The 27,143-nt window shown below is 42.9% G+C and overlaps 1 protein-coding gene across 1 annotated transcript in view; it reads right to left on the minus strand.

The window, feature by feature from the left end:
* slc33a2 (solute carrier family 33 member 2) overlaps nt 1-27,143 on the minus strand; it is a 121,867-nt gene that overhangs the window by 31,436 nt on the left and 63,288 nt on the right. The window contains exons 4-5 of the mRNA XM_078396262.1: nt 26,003-26,106; nt 12,177-12,286 (exon numbers count right to left, since the gene is read on the minus strand). Coding sequence (XP_078252388.1) covers nt 12,177-12,286; nt 26,003-26,106 — 214 coding nt within the window. The remainder of the gene's footprint in view (nt 1-12,176; nt 12,287-26,002; nt 26,107-27,143) is intronic.

A 27,143-nucleotide genomic window follows, 5' to 3' on the forward strand; every position in this document is an offset into this window, starting at 1 on the left:
CTCCAGTTCTTTGATATGGTTAGTGAAGAATTTCAGCGAGGCACACTCCCCATAGGTGAAACCACCGGGACAATGGAAGTTTCTCTGCTCTCCCACATCCTGCAAGAGGAAAATACCATTGCCCCAAATGTCATCCTGATTGCACTGAAAAATAAAAGATCTTATCTATTCTTATCTATACCTCTCACCAGCCTCCTCGCCGAAGCCTCTCATGCCAAAGACTCAACATTTATTCATCAAACTGTGCATTTGAAACTCACACTACTACACTCACTATGGCCGATTCAAAATGGCCACTCTGCTAAAGCCTGACTTCCTTTTATTTTGAAGCTAACAAGCCCTTACCTTAATGGCTGTTTTTAAAATCTTTCACGCTCCTCTTCTCAGCTCTGTAGTCTCTTGAGAAATCTATTATACTCAAACATTTTTTAAACCAACTTCGGTCAATGTTCTTAAGAGAATTTTTTTATTTCCCAAGCAGATATTTTGGTTTGGGAAAATTACAAAGTGACTTACATAAACTTTTTCAATTAGTTCTATCTTTCAAGCGTGCCATAATTTGAAATAAACTAATTCTTTAACTCATGGTCTACTACATCAACTTGTAATCTATATACTAAAACTCTCGTTTGTTTTAGTATATAGAGGGAGGGGGGGAAGGGATGAGAGGAGGGGAAGGGGGGAAGGAGGGGGGAGAGGGTGCTGCACCAATGCTGGAGAGGTTTGGGCCCAATGGGTCCACTTGGTCTAGTCATTTATAAAGATCAAGTGTTTGAATCTCCAGAAGACATTCACATGGCAATCGATCCCTCTGAGAAACTCCCACCAGGTTCCGACCAACCCTGGATAACCTGGCGCAGTCTCAACAGACTGTGGACAGACATGGGGAGGAGCAAATCGAACATGCTGAAGTGGGGATATACTGAAGATGCGGCAGACTGCGAGTGCGGATGGGGCCTCCAGACTATGGAACATCTCATGAGCTGTGACATGCTGCATGACACATGCACTGTAAAGGATCTTGCAGAGGCCAACGATGTGGCATTAAAATTTGCTCACTATTGGCAAACAGTTGTGTGATGACACGAATAAACAAATCAAGTGTTTGAAGACAAATTAACAAAATTTATTTCTCATATATTTTAATGCTCAATTTAGTCCGACTCTCACTGACAGACATGAACAAAGGATATATTTACAAAAATTGCCTTTATACATCACCTCAAATCTGGTAACATATTCAGTCAATTGTAGCTATTTAACAATGTTTGGGACCAAATCAAATAGAGAGATATGACCTTAAGCCTGGATAAAAGATTTTCAATTTAGGGAACATCTTAAAGAAGAGATGGTGTTTGAGATGAGGAGGTTTAAGGCAAAGGAGAAATTTGGGCACTTTCCTTTCATGAGACACAAGTTCTTTCCCCTTTCATGAGTCCTAGAATGGGCATTCCATATCTAAGACCTTTCCTGGAATCTTTATTGTGGGATTCGAGATTAGTCCTTACAGGAGCACATGACATGAAACTACATAGCATAACCAAATCTTGGTCAGTTATCCATTTTAAGGAAATCAAGAAAGACAAAAGAAACATGAAGGAAGAAACAAAATTCAGCTAAATGTGTTAAAATGAGTTTCTTCCCTTTGCTATTTGGAGGAAATTTTCATCTTAAATAATAAATGTATTTTGACAGTGTCCAGTGTATTTTGTATCGTCCTATGGAAAACTTTGCAGATTGTCAAAAATAATCTGTGCCTTCAATTAGTGGAAGCTTTTCCACTGCCATAGAAGTTGAGGGGCTTTTCTATAGGAACTCACAATGCAATGTGGGTGTTATTTCTAGCAGTGTGTGCATCTTGGTCAAATTTACAAATGGTGGCCCTATTATCTGCAGCTTACAGTGGCAAATCTGACAAATTTCTTGGCACTCCAAGAAATATATTCGCATAATTGAACTTTGGTGGCATTAGAGTTTGATTGTTGCTTATTTGAGATGACCCTACCCTGTTTAAGTTGACTGTCTCTCATCGCAAGAGTCAGTAGTGTGTCCAGATAGCTGCAGGTCATCACACAGTAATTGGTATAGCATTCTTATTGCCTCTCCAGTGAAGGGCACTCTTCTCATTCAAATCTCCTTACAAATACATTCATTAATGTTTCGACATGAAGGCTTCAGCAATCTACTAAAGCTTGAGTTTAGATTTTGTATTTTTACCCAGAGCTGTGACACAGTGAACTGAATTTGAATTACACAGTGAACATGTGCCGTTAAACTTATTTCCCTGGACACACGGCACCATACAATCAGGTATGATGAGGAATACTTTTTGATTAGCTTCTAGCAATATTTGCTCAAATGCTTTTAAAAATTAGAGGTCATATTTCTAAAGCGACTAAATAGCAGTTCTGTATGGGTCATGCAAGAAAAAGAATGAAAATTGACTGAGGTTTGCAGCCCTTGTTTTTTGTTCTCTGATTTTAACAGGTTGAAAAAGAGAAATAAAATGGGACCAGGGAGAAAAGGCAAAGGGGGGGATTGGGAAAAAGTGTGTAATATTAATTAAAACTTGAAACTAGCAGTGACCTTTTTTTGTTCATTGGAATAATAGTCCAATGCCGATTGCAAATACTCAAGAGATAGCAGCAAAGAAACCTTTCTCGCAAGCCAGTTCCCCACCAATTAGTTCAACCAGTGCTGTGTGTGAAGAAGGGCTTTGTTTGTCTAGCCTTGCTCATGGCTAGAGACAATACCTCACACTGGGGTACAAAGTAACTTGCATGATTTCCAATAGTCAATCTTGCAGAGGGAAAAAATGTGCTAACATTTTTGGCTTTACTGCCACATAGAAAATGAATAATCCTTCAGTTCAATAGTTTTACCTTTGTGCTTTTAATAATAATAATAATAATAATACATTTTATTTATATAGCGCTTTTCATATACTCAAAGACGCTTTACAGAGATTTTGAGAACATAGGGAAATTAATAAATAGATAAATAAGTAAATAAATAAATGAACAGAGAAAGGAGACAGTAGGTGAGGTGACCTTCAGTGGTTGAAGGCAGTACTGAACAGGTGAGACTTCAGCGATGTTTTGAATGTGGTGAGTGTGGGGGAGTCTCTAACGGTTTGGGGTAGTGAGTTCCATAGGGTGGGAGCAGCGATGGAGAAAGCCCTGTCCCCCCAGGATCTGAGTTTAGTCCGGATGTGGGGGGATAGGAGATTGGCAGCGGCAGAGCGGAGGGTGCAGGTGGGAGTGTGCCTGTGGAGGAGGTCGGTCAGGTAGGATGTGGCCAGGTTATGGAGGGCTTTGTAGGTTATGAGGAGGATTTTGTACTGGATTCTCTGGGGGATGGGGAGCCAGTGGAGTTTATAAAGGACGGGGGTGATATGGTCACGGATCGAGGTGTGTGTGAGTAGACGGGCAGCGGAGTTTTGAATGTATTGAAGTTTATTGATGATTTTTGAGGGTGCGCCATTAGTCCAGACGGGAGGTGATGAAGGCGTGGATGAGGGTTTCTGCAGCTGTGGAGGAGAGGGATGGACGGAGACGGGCAATGTTTTTGAGGTGGAAGAAGGCTGTCTTTGTGATGTGTTTGATGTGTTTGTCGAAGGAGAGGGTTTGATCAAGGATGATTCCAAGATTCCGGATGTGAGGTGAGGTGGATACTGGGAGACCATCAATGTTGAGGATGAAGTTTTGGGTGGATTTGGTGAGCATTTTTGGACCAATGATGATGATTTCAGATTTGTTGCAATTGAGTTTGAGGAAGTTTGATTGAAGCCAAGATTTTATTTCAGTAATGCAGTTTGTCAGTGTAGAGTGTGTGGTGGAGGAGATTGACTTGGTGGAGATGAGGAGCTGGATATCATCGGCGAAGCAGTGGAAGTTGAGACCATGACGGCGGATTAATTGACCAAGGGGGAACAGGTAGAGGATGAAGAGGAGGGGGCCAAGGACTGAGCCTTGGGGGACACCTTGGGGGAGGGGAGCGGTGGGGGATTTACAGTTGTTAATGGAAGGTGTATATAGGAACCTTTTAGAAGGTGTATATAGGAATATAAGGAAGCCTCCACCATCATTCATTTCATTTTTTGTCCTTTAAAAGCCTAAAGGCCGAATATTCGCAAGAAAGCCTGAGATGTTACATGGTCACATCCTGCTAACACAGGGCAATCAGAAAGACATGACTCGCTTGAAATGTGGTGGAATATTGGTTGAGTCTCGTTCCGGAAAACAATCTATGCGCATTCTGATACGCCATTTCTAGCCCCCCAAAAATTGTGAACATTATTTTTCATTGATCTATTACGTCGATGACACTTCCACTGGGCTCCCAGGATATTTTTTAAAAATCAGCATTTCCACCAAATAAATAAGTATAAATTTGGGGCTGCCACGCAAACATGAATGTTCCAAACTTTCTGATAGGTATCTGTTGATGATTTTCCAACTATCCCCTGGCATTTAAATCCTTCTGGAATGCAGCAGTGAAGTGCTAACTACTAGTTCAAGAACTATGTTTCCAGATTTGATAAGGTGTAAGATCAACATCATTTATTTCAATGGAGATGAATGTTTATGAGAAAGGGTTTATAATATTGGGGGCTTTTAATTCTTTTAAACCATAAAACCATTAGGTGTATTAAGTTTCCTCTGCCATTCGATCATGGCTGATCTATTTTTCCCAATGAACCCCATTTTCCTGCCTTCTCCCCATAACCTTTCACACCCTTCCTAATCAAGAATCTCATCAAACCCTGCTTTAAAAATACCCAATGGCGTGGCCTCCATAGCCACCTGTGGCAATGGATTCCACATATTCACCACCCTATGGGTTTAGAATAAGCAAAAAGAATAAAAGTATATTTAGTAAATGTTTACCGTTTTATAACTAATTTTATAGTTTTTGCACTTTTCAAAGATGTAGCTTGGCTGAGCAAGCTGTCAATCCTTCAGCATTTTACTTGTTTTGGTTCCCATGATGTGAAAGGATTTCTATGTGGAGAGCTTTGTACTGGACATCAGCGATGAAGATCATGATATCTTCCACAAAGAGGTTTTTGCTGAGTGATTCACCCACACAAGTAAAAAGAGTGGACGAACTGCTGCCATGAAACTTTGGGCTATTGAGAAGAATCAAGTCAACAACATATGACTTCTGGCTGTTCATGTTTCTGATAAAATATCATCAAGTTGAAATGTGAACTACAAAGATGTTTCTTTCTACAAAGATGGTGCCCTACCTGCTGAGTTTACAGCATTTTTTGTTATTATATTGGTAAGGAAATAACTTATTCCATCCATACCCACAAGGCATGCAGCCATCCACTCTAATATTTTGCCATATATACCTCACACCATCACACTTCTCCCCTCAACATCACCGGACAGGCGATATTAGAACTTTCAGTCATTGAGAGGGTACCTTTTTATTGCAAGCATTTCATTATGTGCACGGAAAACATTTGAATTGGAATAAAATTGAAGCTAACTTTATATGATTATTTCCTGAAGATGAAATACGTCAGTTCAATGGGCTACATTTTAATGCAGAGTGATTCAGCAGTCTGGTCTGTAATTTATGTGTGTTTGACTCGTAGCAAAGTTGCATGCCACTTGAAATGCCCTCTGTTTTTCTGATGAAAGTCTTTATCTTCTCTCCAATGCTGAAATGTTCCTACGAACAGAGAACACAGAAAAGTACAGCACAGGAACAGGTCCTTTGGCCCACAATATCCGTGCTGAACATGATGCCTAGATAAATTAACCTCATCTGTCTGCACATGATCCATATCACTCTATTTCCTTCATGTCCATTTGCCCATCCACCTCGTAGATGTCACTATTGTATCTGGGTGTTTCCGTAAATACAGCACTCAGTAGTGAAACTGAAGGTCTCCAAACTTCCAGGTTATTTTCCTTTTTTTATGTAATAATCCCATTGTTTCATATCCTGTATTTTAAGTAGTATAGATTATGGTGTATAGCCAAAATAATGAGATGAAGCAAAAATAAATAAGTCTGGTTTTTTTCAAAGAAAAATATCAAATATATCCCTTGCCTTTTTTTGTGACATTTTTCAAGCAGGATTTCACCAAATCCTTAGGCTAATTTATTCCTAGAAAGATCGCATTAATTTTGCAATTAAATAACTCTATATAAGCCAAATTCTGATTATGTTTATGATTTTTATCATTTATCACCTGATTTGATAGTTTTCTGATGCAGCATTTTTAATGCTGTGGTATTTTGTTATAACTTAATAACTTTCAAATTTGGCCACCCATGTCACATGTTGGTACCCTAATTTACAGAAACACCCATCTGTGATTATCAGATCCAGAAGAAAATTAACCCAACCTTTCAGTTAATAATGTTGCTTTCCTATCTATAATGCTCAGAAATTCAATTCCAAATAAATGATTCAATAAATGAATGGCTCTGCCAAAATATGTCTCCCACATAAATTATTCAACAGTAGTTTATGCAAATACCACAGGTTATGGCTGTAAATCAAAATCTATTCATGAGCTTTAACTTACCTAGTTATTCTTGACTAGTTTTACTTATCTTAGTTTTTTGTTAACTAATTTTCCAACAAAAGTCAACTAAACTGTTGAGATTAGACGTTTTTGTTCCAGAAGACAGATTTAAATTCCTTTGCTTATAATGTCTCTCTTAAGATTCCTTATAGCAGCAAAAGTGAAGTCAAGTGAATAATCCTATGATTTCCTGGCTCTCACTTTTATCCTTTCTAAATAAATTAACATGGCCCTCTGCCTACAGTATTCTGAATTGTGGAAGATATAGGAGCAAGTGAATCACAATAAATATTTTGTTTCCAACAAAATAACTACTCATGTCTTTGAGTTGAATGCATCTGAATTAAGCAGTTAACTATAACAAGGCTTATATCCACAACAGAGGTGTCAATCTCAAATTAATTAATTAAGAGTTTTCATATATCCTTCAATGGTTTAATTGTTCTCAATGGCCTGTTATATTTGAGCGGAGCTGAACAAATCTTTTCACTATTGTATAAAATCATGAGAAGAATAGATCAGGTAGATGCACAGAGTCTCTTGCCCAGAGTAGGTGAATCGCGGACTAGACGATATAGATTTAAGGCGAAGGGGAAAAGAATTAATAGGAATCTGAGGGGTCACTTTTTCACACAAAGGGTGGTAAGTGTATGGAACAAGCTGCTCGAGGAGATAGTTGAGGCAGGGACTATCCCAATATTTAAGAACCAGTTAGACAGGTACATGGATAGGACAGGTTTGGTGGGATATGGACCAAGCACAGGCAGGTGGGATCAGTATAGCTGGGACATGTTGGCCAGTGTGGGCGAGTTGGGTTGAAGGGCCTGTTTCCACACTGTATCACTTTATGACTCTAATGGACAAATTCAACATTGTTTGACATATATGTAATCAGATGTGAAAGGGGAAAACCAATATGAACAGAAGGGATAACCTTTTCACACAGGGTGGTTGGTGTATGGAACAAGTTGCCAGAAGAGGTAGCTCAACCAGGTACTATTATAACAACATTTAAAACACATTTTGGCAGGTACATGGATAAGAGAGGTTTGGAGGGATGTAGGCCAAATGTGGACAGGTGAGATCTACACTAGTGAAGATTGGGCATCATGGTCAGTAAGGGGAAGTTGGGTCAAAGAGCCTGTATCCATGTTGTGTGACTCTTTAACTATGTGAAATTAACAATGGGTTTGAGTGTGAGATTGTGAGTAATAAAATCATTACAGCATCGAAGGAAGTCACATTGACTCTTTGAAGAGCAGCCTAATTTAAGACAACTGTTTTGAAAAAATGAACAAGATCTGGAGACGTTTAGAGAGACAATTCCACAAAGTTAATCTCTGGAAAACAAATGAAAACAGATGCTAACAATAGGGCAAAGGGATTGGAGTTAGACACAAAATTCTGGAGTAACTCAGCGGGTTAGGCAGCATCTCTGGAGAAAAGGAATAGGTGAGGTTTCTGGTCCAAACCCTTCCTCAGACAATTCAACACATGGCTATGGTGGCGTGTCTGGGTTAAAATATGGTCATAGAGCCAGAGAGAAGTAGGAATCACAGAGGGGGAGCAGTGAGCGAGGGTGTTTTAAAACCCGTCAGAGAATAGAGGAGAACTTCTTCAAAATAGGCATACCCGGAGGAGCTTTTGCAGTGAAGCAGACAAACTGTGTAGGAAGCAACTGCAGATGCTGCTTTATACCGAAGACAGACATAAAATGCTGGAGTACCTCAGCGGGTCAGGAAGCATCTCTGAAGAAAAGGAGAAGGTGATGTGTTGGCTTGGAACCGTTCCACAGACTAAGAGATTGGAGAATGTTTAGGAGGCTGGAAATTAAGCCAAGTGATGGTCCTAGAGGTCTATTAAAGGCTCTAGAACCTGAAATGTTAACCTGTTTCTCTTTTCATAGATGCTGCCTGACCTGCTGGATATTTCCAGCATTTCTGTTTTTTTTATTTCAGAGGTCCTGGAGAAGCGGAAAACTGTGTTTAGTTGCAAAGACATGAAAGGGTGTAAGCATTGCGGGATTTGAAAATATGGATGCAAACTTTAAATGTGGCAACACAGGAGGCTGCTTTGCTGGAATCTGTAGCAAAAAGGAGAACTGCTGGAGGAACTCAGCGGGTCAGGCAGCCATCTTGGAGGGAGAAGAACATTTAACGTTTGGGTCAAGACCTTCTATCCAGTCTAGATAAAGGGTCTCGGTCCGAAATGTCGACTGACCATTTCCCTCCACAGACGCTGCCTGACCTACTGAGTTCTTCCAGCAGCTCTCTATTTTTTAACAAGTGGTAAACTCTAAGCCATGTAGGTTGGCAAACAAACAAATCATACTTGAACATCATAGCACTGATTTGTACCTTGATCTTGACATTTAATTGAAAGAATAGTTCACCCAGTCACTAGAAATATGCTAAAAACTACATCTTCACAGACAGTCATTGAGCTCTATTACCAGTAAATATTATTGAAAGAGAATAGTTCTCAGTGTCACGGGAAATAATGTAAAACCACATTATCATAGATGATCATTGAGTCCTATTATCAATCAATATATTAAAGCAATTGATTCATCCGAGCTTTATCAAGGATAATTTTCTCTCAATTAAAAAGCTGATTTGCTTATATCACAAAACTTTGTTTGCCACACTAATAGATTCACAAATGCCTTAGAAAGCATTTATGTCTTAATGTTCTGTGATGTCATTAACTGTATGAGTAAGCACAGAAAGCACATATGTCACAGAAACATATCCCTAAATTTTCAAAATGTGGTGAAATCCAAAAAGTAAAAATGGCAATAAACAAAGAAAGGATAAAAAAAACATAATGGTGGTGGGGGATGGGGGGGTTGTAAGGAAGTGATTGCATTTAACACTGATAGACAGGATGGGCACTTCTACAATCTAACATGGGCTAAAATTCTAACACCAATATTAAACGATTAAACTTTGAAGCTTTTCTCTATCCAAAAGTGTTAGTTATTTTTAATGAGACTTGTAATTTTTTAATTACTTGAAATTCACATCCAAAAATTTCAGCCTTTGCTAAGGTGGTCAGTTTGAGTACATTTTTATTTTTAATAACCTGATCTTAGATCTGGACAAATTGCTTTGTACATTTATGGCAGAAAAAAATTGGTCCAAAAAAAAAGAATCGACATAGTGTAGCGTGTTGATAAAGGCAAGGAGCCAGGTATTTTGGGAAGGTATATTTATTGGTTCGTGGGTCTCAGACGGGTCTAGTCTGCCGGAATGGCTTGGCGCCCAAACCTTGTCCTTTTATACCTGAGTCCAGGACCGCCTCCCGGGACTGGTCCATTCCCGTGCTGAGGGGTCGGTAGTAGTATGGCCCGACCCTTGGGAGCCGCCACAGTACCCCCCCCCAGATCCGGAGGCACGAAACGCACTGGTGGTCGCACAACCCGACCGGACCGCGTACGGTAATCGGTTGACAGAGGGGCCGGCGGAGGCACAGTTGGAGAGACAGGCGGTGGGACCCGCAAAGGGGGGCGACCTCGTGGCCGAGGCTGGGCCACCCGTACCGGTTGGTCGATGTCTAAGTGGGCCGGCTTCTGCGGGCTCATTCTCTCCTCGTGGACGTCAGGCAGCAGCGCCATTCATTAGGATGGACGAAGAAACAGAATTCGACCGCCCGTCCGGCTCGCAGACCGACCAGGCCCCAGCTGTCGACGCGGTAGGAATCAAGCTCCCGACCTTCTGGACCACCCGGGCTCGCATTTGGTTTTACCAAGCGGAGGCCCAGTTCCAGCTGAAGGGCATCACAAGGGATGACACCCGGTTTTTCCACCTGGTGGGAGCCCTTGACCAGGACGCGGCCGAAGAGGTAACGGAGTTCCTCCAGGACCCACCGGCCGACGGTAAATATAAAGCCCTTAAGGAGCTGCTGCTCCAAACCTACGGGCTAACCCGAATGGAGCGGGCCGAAAGGCTCCTCCACATGCCAGGCCTCGGTGACCGGCGCCCATCTAGCCTCCTGAAGGAGATGGTCGCGCTGCTCGACGGGCACAGACCGTGCCTGATGTTCGAATATACATACCTGCACCTGCTGCCGGCCGACATTCGCCTGCAGCTCACCGACGCCTCCTTTGCAGACACCCGGGCCCTCGGCAGGCGCGCGGACGCGCTGTGGGCGGCGCGCCGTGATGGCGTCAGTGCGCTAAACGTCACTCGAGAAGCGCCCGATTTTCTCCGGTCGGGCGGGGGAGCTGTGGAAGGAGTGACAGCTATGTCTCGGAGGCCTGCGAGATCGCCCCCGGTGGCCATTGCGGGTCGTGCACCTGCAGTCCCACATCAGCAGGCTCCAGCCAGCACCAGCAAGAGGTACTGGTGTTATTACCACCAGCGCTGGGGTGCGGCAGCCCGACAATGCCGCCAGCCGTGCACATTTCCGGGAAACGCCGGGGCCGGCTACCAATAGTCCCTGCGGTGGCCGGCCAGATTCACCGCCTCTTCGCCTGGGATCGGCGGTCCGGGAGCCGCTTCCTCGTGGATACCGGGGCGGAGCTGAGCGTCCTGCCCCCTTCGCCGCTGGACATTCGTTCTGGGAAGCGGGGGCCCATCCTCACCGCGGCAAATGGGAGCATTATCCAGACGTATGGCGTCCGCACGGTCCACATCGTTTTCGGCGCCAGTCATTTTACGTGGCTGTTTACGATCGCCGACGTCTCCCAGCCGTTGCTCGGGGCCGACTTTCTGCGGGCTCATTCTCTCCTCGTGGACGTCAGGCAGCAGCGCTTGGTCCACTCCGCCACGATGGAGCCCATCGCGTTGCGGCTGAATGACCCCGTTATACGCCCGCTGTCGTCCGTGGACTCCCATTTCGCTCGGGTGCTGGCGGACTTTCCGGATATTATGGCCCCGCAATTCCGGTCATCGACCCCCAAGCATGGGGTGTACCATTACATCACGACTACCGGCCCACCCCTCCACGCACGAGCACGCCGACTCCCGCCTGAGAAACTACGCCTGGCACGACAGGAGTTCCGTACGATGGAGTCCTTGGGGATCGTCCGCCCTTCCAACAGCCCATGGGCATCTCCACTCCACATGGTCCCCAAGGCAAACGGGGGCTGGAGGCCTTGCGGGGATTATCGGCGGCTGAACGTCGCTACCGCCGAGGACCGATACCCCGTGCCCCACATCCAGGACTTCAACGCCCATTTGGCTGGGGCCACGATATTTTCAAAGGTGGATCTGGTGCGAGGTTACAACCAGATCCCGGTCCACCCGGAGGATGTACCCAAGACGGCAATCATCACGTCGGGGTCACCAATGTAGCGTGTTGATAAAGGCAAGGAGCCAGGTATTTTGGGAAGGTATATTTATTGGTTCGTGGGTCTCAGACGGGTCTAGTCTGCCGGAATGGCTTGGCGCCCAAACCTTGTCCTTTTATACCTGAGTCCAGGACCGCCTCCCGGGACTGGTCCATTCCCGTGCCGAGGGGTCGGTAGTAGTATGGCCCGACCCTTGGGAGCCGCCACAATAGTATGTTTCAAGGAGTAGGTGGCATGATAAAGGAAAACTCAGATGTTGCAAAACCAAATTGACATGGAATTATTATTCGAGCTTGTGAAATTATGATTGACACAAAAATGCACATATCTTACCTGGATTCTTTTGTCAGCTTTCTGAGTGCACAGCATCATGATACTAAATGTTAATGTTGTTATCAATCCTCCGAGAAAATGCTGCAAAATAATACTTAGCACAGCTGCACCTAGGATAAATACAAAATAAATTGAAATTGAAACTTTCTGACACTATTAATGTGTTGCAACATAGCAAAGGGAATAAGCATGATAAGAAATCTCTTTTACTGTGTCATATTAAAAAACATATAGTCAAGGATATTGCCTCAAAGCAAACACCTGGTTCGGTTTTGAGCAGTAGTTAAAAAATATGTGAATCTGGAATTTTGTTGTTGATGCTGAAAAGCAAGAGAAGAAGAAACCACCCATTTCATTTCAAAACTGGGAAGCAATTCAGGAATGTTTCCAATTAAATTCCAACTGTAATAAAGGTCTGAAAAATATAATTCTATTTTGGGAAGCGATTATCTTTCATGAAAACTTGAATGTCCAGCAGCTGTATCTCCCTCACATAATCTATCTACCTCTATATTACTAAAACTCTCACCTTGTTTATTCCCCCCATATGTTTGTTCCGTATATTTGTTTGTGCCGTCTTCATACATGATAGTGCGACAATTTTAGGCCGACCCTACTCACCATTCCCCACGGTCCCAATAAATCGACTTTTGTTACTTTTTAAAAACAATTTACCTAATAAACTTTAATAAATGTGCTTCCCCCCTCCTCCCGCCGGGCGGACACCGCAACTCCGCAACTGACCTTCTTCCCGTGGTGAAGCGCAGTGGCAGAGGGTCCAACAAGATGGGTGTCGCCGCCGACCTGCAGGAGAGGCTTCGAGTCCATGGCTCGCACTGGCTGCAGCGCTGGACGCACGGGGCTGAGGTGAGTGGCTCCCTCTCCTCTTCCCTGTCCCCCCTCACCCGCCCACGGCCCCAGGGGACACTGCCCAGCCCGGCAATGGCTCCACAGATCATCAGTTGGGGAAGCTTGCCGGGCCCGCAGATCATCAGTTGGGGGAGGATTGTCGGGCCCGCAGGATCGTCAGTTGGGGCAGATTTGCCGGGCCCGCAGGATCATCAGTTGGGGGAGGGTTGCCGGGCCCGCAGGATCGTCAGTTGGGGGAGATTTGCCGGGCCCGCAGGATCGTCAGTTGGGGGAGATTTGCCGGGCCCGCAGGATTGTCAGTTGGGGGAGATTTGCCGGGCCCGCAGGATCATCAGTTGGGGGAGGGTTGCCGGGCCCGCAGGATCGTCAGTTGGGGGAGATTTGCCGGGCCCGCAGGATCGTCAGTTGGGGGAGGGTTGCCGGGCCCACAGGATCGTCAGTTGGGGGAGATTTGCCGGGCCCGCAGGATCGTCAGTTGGGGGAGATTTGCCGGGCCCGCAGGATCGTCAGTTGGGGGAAGGTTGCCGGGCCCGCAGGATCGTCAGTTGGGAGAGGGTTGCCGGGCCCGCAGGATCGTCAGTTGGGGGAGATTTGCCGGGCCCGCAGGATTGTCAGTTGGGGGAGATTTGCCGGGCCCGCAGGATCGTCAGTTGGGGGAGATTTGCCCGGCCCGCAGGATCATCGGTTGGGGGAGGGTTGCTCGGCCCGCAGAAGAGATTTGGACCCAACGGGTCCACGTCAGTCTATTTTAAATGAAACTTTTGAGAGAAAACGCCACAAATATATCGACTGTGGTTGCATAACTGCCTAAATCTTCTGAGCAACAACTTAACCTTGTGTTAATCGTTTACCCACTATAAATAAATGAAATTACCAATTGATAACTGAGTTATAATCTATTTTAGAGGGAATAGTTTAGTCGTGGTTGACTATTGAGTCATTCACAATGGCAACACAAACTAGTCTTGGGTAAACCTGCAAACCAGATAAAATGTAACATATTGAAAGTATTTTATTCCCAACAAGACAATATATTACTTTTTTTGGCCTCGATTAAGCTTTTGACATTACTAAACAGTTAAGTGTGCACACAAAGAACTGCAGATGCTGGAATCTTGTGTGGAACCCAAAATGTTGGAAGAATTCAGTGGCTCTGGAAGACAAGGACAGGTGGTGTTTAAGGTCGAGACCCTTTTTCAGGTTGAATATAGTGGGGGAGAGAAAACTGGTAAAGAGGTGGCGGTGGGATAAAGCCTGGAAAATGATTGCTGGGAGAGCAGCTTTGGAGAATTCAATGTTCATACCGTTAGGTGGTAGCTATCCAAGCGGAACATGAGGTGCTATTCCTCTAGTTTGCGCATGGCCTAATTTTTGGCAACGGAGGAGGCCCAGAACAGAAAGGTAAGCACGGGAATGGTTAAGCACTTTTCTTTATTCAATACATCAAGATGTATGAAATTTTAATCAACCCTTTGGTATGAGCAGATTTGACACTAAAAGCATCAATTTAAATTAATTTTATTGGAGAATCATTTTGCATTTAAGAAATCATTGAACTGATAGGTATGGAAGGAAGAGGAAATATCTCATTTGTACTAATCGGGGGATTGTGCTTATTTATGTATGGTGATAGTCTTGCAGTATGCAAAATAAGTATTTCACTGTACCTTGGTATAGGTGAAAATAGGTTTACTAGGTTAATTCCCGGAATGGCGGGACTGTCGTATGTTGAAAGACTGGAGCGACTAGGCTTGTATACGCTGGAATTTAGAAGGATGAGAGGGGATCTTATTGAAACATATAAGATTATTAGTGGATTGGACACATTAGAGGCAGGAAACATGTTCCCAATGTTGGGGGAATCCAGAACCAGGGGCCACAGTTTAAGAATAAGGGGTAGGCCATTTAGAACGGAGATGAGGAAAAACGTTTTCAGCCAGAGTTGTAAATCTGTGGAATTCTCTGCCTCAGAAGGCAGTGGAGGCCAATTCTCTGGATGCTTTCAAGAGAGAGCTAGATAGAGCTCTTAAAGATAGCGGAGTCAGGGGGTATGGGGAGAAGGCAGGAATGGGGTACTGATCGTGAATGATCAGCCATGATCACATTGAATGGCGGTGCTGGCTCGAAGGGCCGATTGGCCTAATCCTGCACCTATTGTCTATTGTCTAAAATGAAACCATTGAACCATGAAACAAACCAACACGTTACCAGTCTGAAGCCCACTTTAACAGTTCTCTTTTGCTTCCAGCTGCCCAGACTGAGATGCTTACTGTTGGGAAATGATTTCATGGAAGCAGGTCCCCTTGAAGTAGCTCAAGGAAATTTAATATTGAGGTTCAAAACTCTGTGACCTTGAAGTTCATTCTAGACATCACAGGGTGGTGCCAGCAATGGTTGCCTGGCCAACAGTCTGTCTGTCGCTTCCTTCTTTGTTGTTTGTTTGTATGTGTTAAACGTATGTTTTTAGTGGCATCTGTACATGTTCTCCAGGGATGTTGCTTGATCCGCTGAGTTATTCCAGCAGGTTGTGTGGGGGGGTGGGGGGTGGGATTGGGGGAAACTTTTTCTAATCTCTTACCTCGATGAAGATGCGATTTTTTTCCTGTATCATTTCTCCATACGCACTGTGGCCTAACATCGAAGAGTTGGCGGCATTTGCTGGAGACTGACTTCGAGAGCTCCACCGCGGGACCCTGCAGACTTAACATCGCGGAGCTCGCGATCCCTGTCGGGGATCAACTTTGAGGCTCTAACCGTGGGCGCCTGTGGACTTTAACATCGCGGAGCTCGCAGTCTCTGTTTAGAGACCGACTTCGGGAATTCCAAGCCGCAGGTGCTTCAATCGCCTCGATTCGGGAGCTTCAATCGCCCCGACACGGGAACTTCAATCGCCCCGATGCGGGAGCTTCAATCGCCCCGACGTAGGAGCTTCGATTGCCTTGACGCGGCAGCTTCGACCGCCGGCTGCGGGAGCTTCGATCACCCCGACTGTGGATGGTTCGACTGCCCCGACCACGGGAGAATAACAAAAAGGAAGGTTGGACTTTATTGCCTTGCATCACAGTGAGGAATGTGGGGAGTCCGCTGTGGTAGATGTTTATGTTAACTTTTATGTGGTTGTGTGCCTTGGTGCTTTTATTTTTAGTTTGGCTATGTGGTAATTTGAATTAACTGTACCTTAATTGGTACATGTGACAATAAACTGACCTTGAAACCTTGAAATATATGGCAGATGAGGTGAGAGGATTCACAGGGAATAATCTCTGTGTCAGAAAGGGCTGAGTCACACCTGATGTTGCACTCATTAGCACTGAGGTATAGAGTTCTTGCTGGTAAACTCGCTGGCAGACTGACCGACACAGCATGAAAACAGGCCATTTGGCCCATCAAGTCAATGACAACCTTCGATCACCCATTCATACCAGTTTTTTGCATCCACTCCCCACACACTAGGGGCAATTTACAGAACACAATTAACCTACAAACCCGCATATATTTGGATGCGGGAGGAAACCGGAGCACACATAAGGAAACCCGTGTGGTCACATTGAGAATGTGCAAACACCATGCAGTCAGCACCCATGGTCAGGATCGAACCCAGGTGTCTGGCGCTGTGAGGCTGCAGTTCTACCAGCTACACCATTTGTGTAGCCCTTGAGCAGAACAGTGCACAGGACCAGTGCACAGGACCAGTGCACAGTGAATAATATGCATGAAATTTTACATTTTAATTTGTTAAATCCCTATAGGCTATCTTTTAGGATGACAGTAATTTTGGTTTTCCTGAGAGTAGACAATGTAAGCTGCCTCAGACCACACAAAAATAGCACAAACAGCCCTAAAATGGGCCTTAGGTCCCCCATTTGCTTACCCAAAGTGTTTATTCATTGTTTGCTGATCATTTCATCTTTATCAAAATCGTGGACACATTGGTCCGAAGAAGGGACCCAACCCGAAATGTCATCTACACATGTTCTCCAGGGATGCTGCCTGATCTGCTGAGTTACTCCAGCAGTTTGCGTGTTTTTCTATAAACCAGCAACTGCAGTTCCTTGTTTCTACTGGTGGACTCTTCGTGTTGGTCTTGGGATGTTAATCTTCTACCTGCCATGTAAAAAGTTTGGATTGCTGCACTCTGGCCAATCAAACCATATTGTATTTCTTGTGTATATTTTTGATGAATTAAATATATTTTCAAAATTAAAAAAAAAATCTAATTTCTAGGCTTAAGCCTGTTTAAATTATGAGGCTATATCAATTGGCACAGGCTTCGTGCTTGCGCATTTAGAGACAGGATGCGAAGACATGTATGTACATCTAAACATTGACCTAATTTTCTGGATCAACAGACAACAAAAGTGGCATTACAATGATCTGAAGGTGTTTTAAAAAAATATATATCTATTATCACACACAAAGACTGGAAGATTCTTCATCGTATAGCAGGATCTACTGAGATTTGTATTCCATTTCCAATTGTAACTGATATTTTAATCCACCATACATAGTCAGGGAGTGAACCATTCTTTATAAGTGCTTGCCTCTTTTAACCAGTCTCAAACCTGTACTATTACTTCAAATGGTTTGGAGATTAAGTATTCCTATTATAAAGGTGATATGTGCATAGTCCAGGAGCACCACTTAACGTTAGTTGGTATAAAAGGAGGAATGGTACATTTGGTCTTTGTTCAGGAAGGTTATGAGACAGGAAATTGAGCAGAGATCCCATGCCAGTAGCACCTGCTAGCTTTTGTGGACAATGTGATTGAAGGGAAAAGTCGGCTGCAATGCCTCTTGTGTTGTCACTCACTGTTGATGCATTTTCAAGAGAAAAGGCCAGATGGGCAATGTTTCAGACCCCACCATTACACTCCAGAGAATAAAGTTAGTTGGGGCAGATGGCATCTCACTGACTGAGAAATCCAGAAAAATTAAAGATCAAGGCATTTTTCCAATACCTTAAAATGGACAATTGGAAAGATTAGGCAATTAAAAATAGCTAATTTCAAAATTTGAGAAGTAAAATCAACACATTCAAAATCAAGTGATTGAAAATATGGAAGCTTTAAGGCATTAAATTCCAAAATAAACTAACAAAAAAACAGATATTTGCCTTTTGATCACTTTTGAGTAGTGACTAATGGCTCCGACAAGGAGTTTTGTTTCTGAACCAAATTGTTTTTGAAATGGAGCCAAATGGTGAGGTCTGAAACTTTGCACATCTGGCCTTTTTTCTTGAAAATGCATCAATAATAATTTCTGAACCAAGGCATCAATTAACCAATTAAAGACACGGCTGTCTTCAACTGAGATTGCGTAAGGATTAATTAGCATTCTTATTGTGCAAGGCCACTTGAGGAGAAGCAACTGATAATATAAAATAATTCATTGAAGTGGTGATTCTGAGACGAGGGTCCTGAATCTAAATAAAGGAAGAGATGTATGATCAAAAAGATAAAAGAGATTAGGGAATTTAACCTTTGGAGGTTGATGGGTGCATCGGCAATAACAAACATTTCAAGGAATGCATGGATGAGAAACTACTCCTGTATCTGGCAGAGTGACCCAGCCATGGCTAACAAATGAAATTAGGGATAGTAATAGATCCAAGAGGTTTATATATAAATCGGGCCTGAGGATTAGGTTTAGTTTCATAAGTTCATAAATGATAGGAGCAGAAATAGGCTACTCGGCCGATCAAGTCAATCATGACTGATCTATCTCTCCCTCCTAACCCCATTCTCCTGCCTTCTCCCCATAACCCCTGACACCCGTACTATTCATGAATCTATCTGTCTCTGCCTTAAAAATATCCATTGGCCTCCACAGCCTTCTGTGGCAATTAATTCCATAGATTCGCCACTCTTTGACTAAATAAATTCTTCCTCGTCTCCTTCCTAAAGGAATGTCCTTTAATTCTGGGACTATGACCTCTGGTCCTAGACTCTCCCACTCGTGGAAACATCCTCTCCCCATCCATTCAATAGACAATAGACAATTGCGTTTGCCTTCCTTATTACTGATTCAACTTATAAATTAACTTTTGGGGAATCCTGCACCAGCACTCCCAAGTTCCTTTGCACCTCTGATTTCTGGATTATCTCCATTTAGAAAATAGTCTATGCCTTCATTCCTACTACCTAAATGCATGACTCCACACTTAGTTACTGTATTCCATCTGCCACTGCTCTGCCCACTCTCCAAATCTGACCAAGAAGAAAAACTAAATATAGAACTGAAAAGGGGGACTATTGGAACATGAGTGAGCCATTTAGCCTCTAAACTCAGTTCACCATTCACCCCATCATGACTAATTAGAATCTAAACTCTTCGATTCTGTATCCTTAACACTCAAATATATCATGAAAACAATCACCTGGCTGGAGATCACAAACAATCTGAGCAAGGAAGCTTACAACCAGCAAAAAGGACTGGCAAAAAGTGATGACAAGGCAATGCAGCTGGGAAAAGAAACTTGGTTAAGCCCACATCAGAATTCACCAGAGTAGGTGTTGTTCGAGAGAGCTCATGTGTTAATGTTGGGGTGATTGTTTTCCATCACTGAAAGCTTTTTCCATCTGTAATATAAAGGATAGGTGTAGAGTACAAGGGATGCAAACCAATCCCAATTAATATTTAAAGTTAGTATGAAGGTAGACACAAAATGCTGGAGTAACTCAGCGAGACAGGCAGCATCTCTGGAGAGAAGGAATGGGTGACATTTCAGGTCGAGACCCTTCTTCAGACAGTGATTTCAGCTCCTTGGCATCAAATGGTTGTTAGATATTCAGGTAAAAAGTATTTTAATATCAAATGCAGAACAATGAAGATGCTGGGAAATGGGGGGGTTTATTGGAGTCATAGAGTCACAGAGTGAAACAGTGTGGAAACAGGCCAAACTGGCCCACACCTGCCAACATGTCCCAGCTACACGAGTTCCACCTGCCAGCCTTTGTTCCATATCCCTCTAAACCTGTCCTATCCATGTACCCATCTAACTGTTTCTTAAATGTTGGGATAACCCCTGCCTCAACTACCTGCTATGACAGCTTGTTCCATACACCCACCACCCTTTGTGTGAAAATGTTACCCCTCAGATTCCTATTAAATCTTTTCTCCTTCACCTTCACCTTCTAGTCAGAGGGTGGTGAATTGAATGGCGGAACATACTTGATGGGCCGAATTTCCTAATTTTGTTCCTACTACTTACGAGCTTATGACCTATCTCCTCTGGTCCTCAATTCACCTACTCTGGGCAAGAGACTCTGGGCAAGGGAATTGAAGGTTTTGAGACAGAATTTTGCTCTGCAATTCCTTGTTGACACATCATAACACACAAGTGTACGGGGAAGTATCCGGTGCTCAGAAAAACTGAATATTGCAATGCTTGCATTTTTGAAACTTCACAAGAGGTCAGTCAAGAATTAAATGGAAAAATATAAAGATTAGCCACAGTCACATTTCCCTGAGCATTTCAATAATCTAAAACACCTGCTAACTTTCCGCATTGTACAAAGAATTTGAATAAAAGGTCCTCAAAACTTTGAGAGTTGCTTGAAGGGTGTTGGATTTCTTTTAACAAAGCTTCTGCAATAAATAGCACATTTACAGGCAGTCAATGACATGCAAGATCAAACAGCTTTCTGATCTTGTTTATCATCCTTGGCATCAACTTTGATGTGCTGTATGACCTGTTGGGGCTGTCTGCAAATAAAAGCAGCATTGATATTCTTACATTAAATCTTTCTCCCAAGACACATTTTAACCAGTTTTTGACATTCATGTATCAAAATCCTTCTTTAGCCATCTCATTTGCAGAAAAAAACCCAAATAGATTAAAGAAACCTTTCAAATGACTTTTTCCACAGCAAACTGACAGAAGCAACAAAAGAATATCTCAGAAGTAAGAACTGCAATAAAAGAGGTCAATGCAAAAATGCATGTTATCTTTTTATCACTAATCCCATCAACATCAGTTCAATGCTGGAACATGTCATCATTTTCTGTAAAGTCATTGTTTGTACCCTGGTCATACTGTGCATCTATGAAAAAATAACAATTCCAATGGACTTATGTCGATGAAACATTTTGCAACATAACGTTATTTCTGCTTATATCGCATAGATTCCATGTTATCACAAGCTTACCTGAGGTTTGTTAAGAAAGAAACTTTAATGAACATGAGGCAAAAACATAATAAGCAGGAGAAAGCATTTTCAGATTTGTTTGTTTACAGCCTCACGTAGGGCATCTGGAAATTCTGGCAGGAAGCCAAATATCCTGTGACCTCAGGTAATTGGCCTGAAACATACATTCTCATTCATATTTTCTCTCTCTCTCTCTCCCTTCTCCCTCTCTCTCTCTCTCTCTCTCTCTTTCTCTCTCTCTCCCTCTCCTACAGAGCGGAGGTGCAGAACCTGGCGGACTAGTGCTCAGATAACAACCTGTCCCTAAACACCTCTACTAAGACCAAGGAGCTGAAAATCAACTTCAGGAGGTCACATAATGGGGAACACGCCCCAATCTTTATCAACGGGGACAGTGTGGAGAGAGTGTCCAGCTTCAGGTTCTGGGCACACACATCTCGGAGGACCTCACATGGTTCGATAACACTGCTGCGCTGGTCAAGAAGGCGCAGCAACAACTGTTTTTCCTAAGAACACTGAAAAAGACTGGTCTGCCCCAACAGCTGCTGACGACCTTCTACCGCTGCACCACAGAGAGCATCCTAACGCATGGCATCTCTGTGTGGTATCTCAACTGTACAGAGGCGGAGAGGAGAGCTCTTCAGCGGGTAGTCTACAGAGCTCAGAAGATTATCGGGACGCATCTTCCAGCCTTGGAGGGCATCTACAATACACAATGCCTCAGGAAAGCCACCAGCATTCATAAAGACTCCTCACACCCTTGCAATAGTCTGTTCGAACTTCTACCATCCGGAAGACGTTACAAGGCCTTATACGCCCGCACCTCCAGACTTAGGAGCAGCTTCATCCCCAGAGCTATAGCTGCTCTGAACCAGTCCGGCTGAGTGCGCCCCACATGAACTGTCTCCTTCGAATGGTCACGTCGCACAGCGATAATTGCACTTTATACTGTTTTAACTGATTTTAATTTTGTTTCTCTGGACTGTCTAAAGATTAGCTAATGAATTTATTGCATCGAATGGAAGTCGCATTCCCAATCTCGTTGTACCTTGTACAATGACAATAAAGATATATTGTATTGTAGTGTATTGTATAGTGTTAATGTGCAGGGATCGCTGGTCGGTGTGGACTTGGTGGGCTGAAGGGCCTGTTTCCGTGCTGTATCTCTAAACTAAACTTGTCACTGACAGCCAAACAGAAAAAGCCCCCTTTATTGCCACTCTTTGTCTCCTGCCATCCAGCCAGCCTGCAACCTCCCCCTCCCTTTCTCTCCCTCTTTCTCTGCCTGATCTGCTGAGCATTTCGAGCACTGTCACATTTTTATTTCTTCATAGTCATAATGTCAAGGGAAGTGGTCAGAGATAACATTACTGATGGTTCATCCAGTAAGGCTTTATGGGTGGAGCTGAAAAATAAGAAAGAGATGAAAATCCTGTTGGGAGTGTACTACAAGCCCCAAAATAATCAACGGGAATTAGAAGAATAAGGCCAGGAGATTGTAGGCAGCTGCAGGACTAATAAGGTTGTCATCGAAAGGGATTTTAACTTTCCCAATATTGACTGGGACTGTCATAGTGCAAAAGGTTTAGATGTAGCAGAATTTGTCAAACGTGTTCAGGAAAATATTCTCAGTCGATATGTAAAAGGCCCAAAATGGGAGAGGGCAATGCTTGATATAGTATCAGGAAATTGTGATGGGCAAGTGGATGAAGTGTTGGTGAATGAGCATTTTGGGATCAGCAACAACTGTTCTATTAGGTTTATGGTCATTATGGATAGACGGGACAGAGCCATGAGTTAAAATCCTAAATTGAGGAAGGTCAACGTCACGTTGATTGGTGTAAGAAGGAACTGCAGATGATGGTTTAAACCGAAGATAGACACAAAAAGCTGGAGTAACTCAGTCTGAAGAAGGGTCTCGACCCGAAACTTCACCTATTCCTTCTCTCCAGAGATGCTACCTGTCCCACTGAGTTACTCCAGCTTTTTGTGTCTATCTTCAAGTTGATTGCAGCAGGTGATTTGCTGGAAAAGAAACGTGGGATATTTTTAAAAGTTGCTGACAAGACTCCAGGACATGCATTTTCCTGTTACAGTGAAGGCCAAGGCAGGTGAGCATAGAGAAGCTTGCATGGTGAGAAAAATTGAAGCTCTGGTCAAGAATAAGAAGGAGGCAAGTATAGGCAACTGGGATCAAGTACATCCCTGGAGGAGTTTCGGGAACTGAGGAGCATGTTAAAAATGGAAATCCAGAGGGCAAAAATGGGACAGGAGATAGCTCTGGCAGATAATGTTAAAGATAAGTACATGAAGGGAAAAAAGGGTAACCAGAGAGAGAATATAACCCTTCAAGAATCAATGCTGTGTGGAGCCACAGGAGATGGGCAGGGTCCTCAATGAGTATTTCTCCTCTGTTTTTACCTGGGAGAAAGATATGAGGACCAGGGACCTTGGGGCAGACAATGGAAGTGTCTTGAGGGCAGTCAGTATTACAGTCGGGGAGGTGCTAAAGGTCCTAATGCGTATGAAGATGGACAAATCTCCCGGTCCTGATCAGAAATATCCAAGGACACTGTTGGAAGCTAGAGAGGAAATTGCAGGTGTCCTGGATGAGATTTATGAGTCATCATTACGTATGGGCAAGGTATTGGAAGACTGAAGGATGCTGAATGTTGTGCCTCTATTTAAGAAGGGCTGCAAGGAAAAGGATTGGCAACTATAGGCCAGTAATCCTTACATCTGTGGTCAGAAAGATTCTATAGTGTGTATTCTGAGGGATAAAATATACATGCATTTAGATGGATCAGGCTGATTAGGGATAGTCAGTACACAGTCAGGGAGATCATGTCTCACAAATCTGATTGAGTTTTTTGAAGATGTGGCCAAAAAGATTGATGAGGGCAGAAATGTAGATGATGTACCTGATTTTCAGCAAGGCATTTGACAAGGTTCCGCATGATAGGCTGCTCTGGAAGGTTAGATTGCGTGGAACGCAAGGGGAGCTAGTCGACTGGGTAGAAAATTGACTTAATGGAATGAAGCAGAGGGTGCTGGGCCCATTCAGTTTATCATCTGTATCAATGATTTGGATGTGAACGTATTAGGCATTATTAGTAAGTTTGCAGAAAACATTAAAGTGGGTGGTATTTTAGATAATGAAGATGACTATCAAAAATTGCAGCAGAATCTTGATTAGTTGGGCAGGTGGGCTGAGGAATGGTTCATTGAGTTTAACACAGAGAAGTGCGAGGTGTTGCATTTTGAAATGTCAAACCCGGGCAGGGCCTACATAGTGAATGGTAGGACTCTGGAGGCTGTTGTAGAGCAGAGGGATCTAGGAGTGCAGGTACATCGTTTTTTGAAAGTGGCATCACAGGTAGATAGGGTGGTCAAGAATGCTTTCAGCAAATTAGCCTTCATTGGTATTAAGTATATATTAGAGCATTTATAGAAGTTGGGAGGTTATGTAACTGTTGTACAAGACATTGGTGAGGCCACATTTAGTGTATGTGTTCAGTTTTGGCCACACTGTTATAAGAAAGATATTGTTAAGTTGGAAAGGATGCAGGAAAGATTGATGAGAATGTTGCCAGGACTTGAGGGTCTGTGCTATAGGGAGAGTATGATTCTGGCTTGGACTTTATTCCTTGGAGTGCAGGAGGATGAGGGGTGATCTTAGAAAGGTGTATAAGATCATGAGGGATATAGATAGGGTAAATGCACAGTCTTTTACCCCAAGTAAGGGAATCAAGAATCAGAGGACATTGGTTTAAGGTGTGGGGTAAAGATTTAATAGGGACCTGAGGGGCAACATTTTTTGTAGATTGGATAGGCTAAGAAGGATGTAGACCAAACACAGACAGGTGGGACTAGTGTAGATGGGGCATGGTGGTCAGTGTGGGCAAATGGGCCGAAGGGCCTGTTTCCACACTGTATGGCTCGATAACTCAGCAGGTCAGGCAGCATCTCTGGAGAAGATGGAGTTTACGATTCGGTTCAGGGCCCATCTTCAGGTTGTTTCTGTTGTTGGAGTGGAGTGGTGGAGAGGAGGGGGCAGAACAACGCCTGGCGAGTGATAGGTGGATACAACTGATTGGTTGACTGGTGGTTGATTGGCAGGTCATCCATTTGGAGGGCAGCACCAAAATCATGCGTTTTATCTTTACTAATGTACTTTAAATTAAATGTGGAATTACTGTCCAAGAGTGTGGCAATAACATAGATAGGCCAAAAAGTTAGCATACCTTGTCAGATTTACTCTCCAAACACATCAATGCAGAGAGACATTACAGGGCACACAGAGACATTCACAGGAAAAACAACTGACTGATATTCTCAGCTCTACATCATGAGTAGAAACTTGTTAAATACCAACTGTACATGAAATGCATGCTATGATGTTCTTTCAGAGATTAAAACTGATCTCTGTAATTATTTTATTTTATCACTCAAATGGTACCGTGCAAATTCGACAGAAAAAAGATTATTTATAGAGTGTCGTTTGATCCAAAATGGCTACATAATTAATTGTGTTTGTCAGGGGCTTTAAAATCTGTTCTGACAAAGCCCTACAGAAATAAAATTACTGTGAAATACTTTACTCATTTCAGTCTAATTATAAATCTATTTGAACTATTCATGATACCTGACCCCATATTTTATTGTGGAAAAAGGTTGATTTGAAGAATTCGTTACAGAATTTACATCATCCTATAAAATTAAATATATATAAGCATTTGAACTATTACTACAAACGTGTTAAATTGAATACATCCATTTAATATTAAATATTAAGTTTAGTTAACATACCTTTCATGATGAAGGATTCATAGTGAAACAGAAGCAGTAGTAATGTCTGTAAACTCATATTTCCAAGGCGCAGCAAAAACAGGATAATTATAAGTGAAAACACACTGTAAGCAAAAGGAATGTTTGTTCCAATAAATATATTTTCTTTTAACTTTTTGAAGGCCAGAAAATTAATTTCATAGGACAAATTGGTATGGGTCTTGCTGAAATGTTGTGAAGTTGATATAGAATGAGGTCTGTACATGCTTAAAAAAGGAACGATAAATAGAGTCACCCATTACAAAATATGATGTTATTCACATATTTCATGTGTTTCATCATTGCTGTGTTCTTTTATTCATATTAGTTTAGTTTAATTTAGTTTACTTTTGAGATACAGCATGGAAATAGACCCTTCGGTCCACTGGGTCCATGCAGACCATGAAACACCCTTTCACACTACTTCTATGTCATCCCATTTTTCCTAGCCACCACTATAGACAATTTACAGAGGCCAATTAACCTACCAACCCACATGTCTTTGAGATGTGGGAGGAAACTTAAGCACCCAGAGAAAACCCATGCAATCACAGAGAGAACTTGCAAACTCCACACATACAGCGCCTGGGGCCAGGATCGAAGCCAGGTCTCTGGCATCGTGAGGCAGCAGCCCCACCAGCTGCACCACTGTGCTGCTAAAGTTGAAAAAGTGCAAGTGATATTGAGAAAAAAATATTTATTCATCAAAAATGATTGTAATTCATCTTTAAAATTCAGCGACATATGAAATACTCTGGCAATTCTTTGTAGCTAGCTGGAAACTTTAATTTGTCTGCAATTATTTTGAAATTGGGGTAATCCAAAAAATACAAAAGTAGAGTAACGTTGATTATACTGGCTTCATTTACACAGGACCACAACATTCAAGATTCGCACTAACAACTCAATAAGCAAGAGTCGTTACATGTTGTGTTTAACGTTAATGAAACTGTAAAAGCAATTTAGGATTTGGAAGAAATATGTGTCCTTCAGTAAAAATTAAAAGCATCTTTTTTAAATGATTTTGTCACCATAACCTCCTATTGACGTTTGAGTATTTTTACAGAGAGAAAATGTATTAGTATTCAACTTTGGAAAATAACCACAAATCAAGGTTATTTGA

The sequence above is a fragment of the Rhinoraja longicauda genome, chromosome 3 (genome assembly GCF_053455715.1).
Source record: "Rhinoraja longicauda isolate Sanriku21f chromosome 3, sRhiLon1.1, whole genome shotgun sequence".
Taxonomy (NCBI): Eukaryota; Metazoa; Chordata; class Chondrichthyes; order Rajiformes; family Arhynchobatidae; genus Rhinoraja; species Rhinoraja longicauda.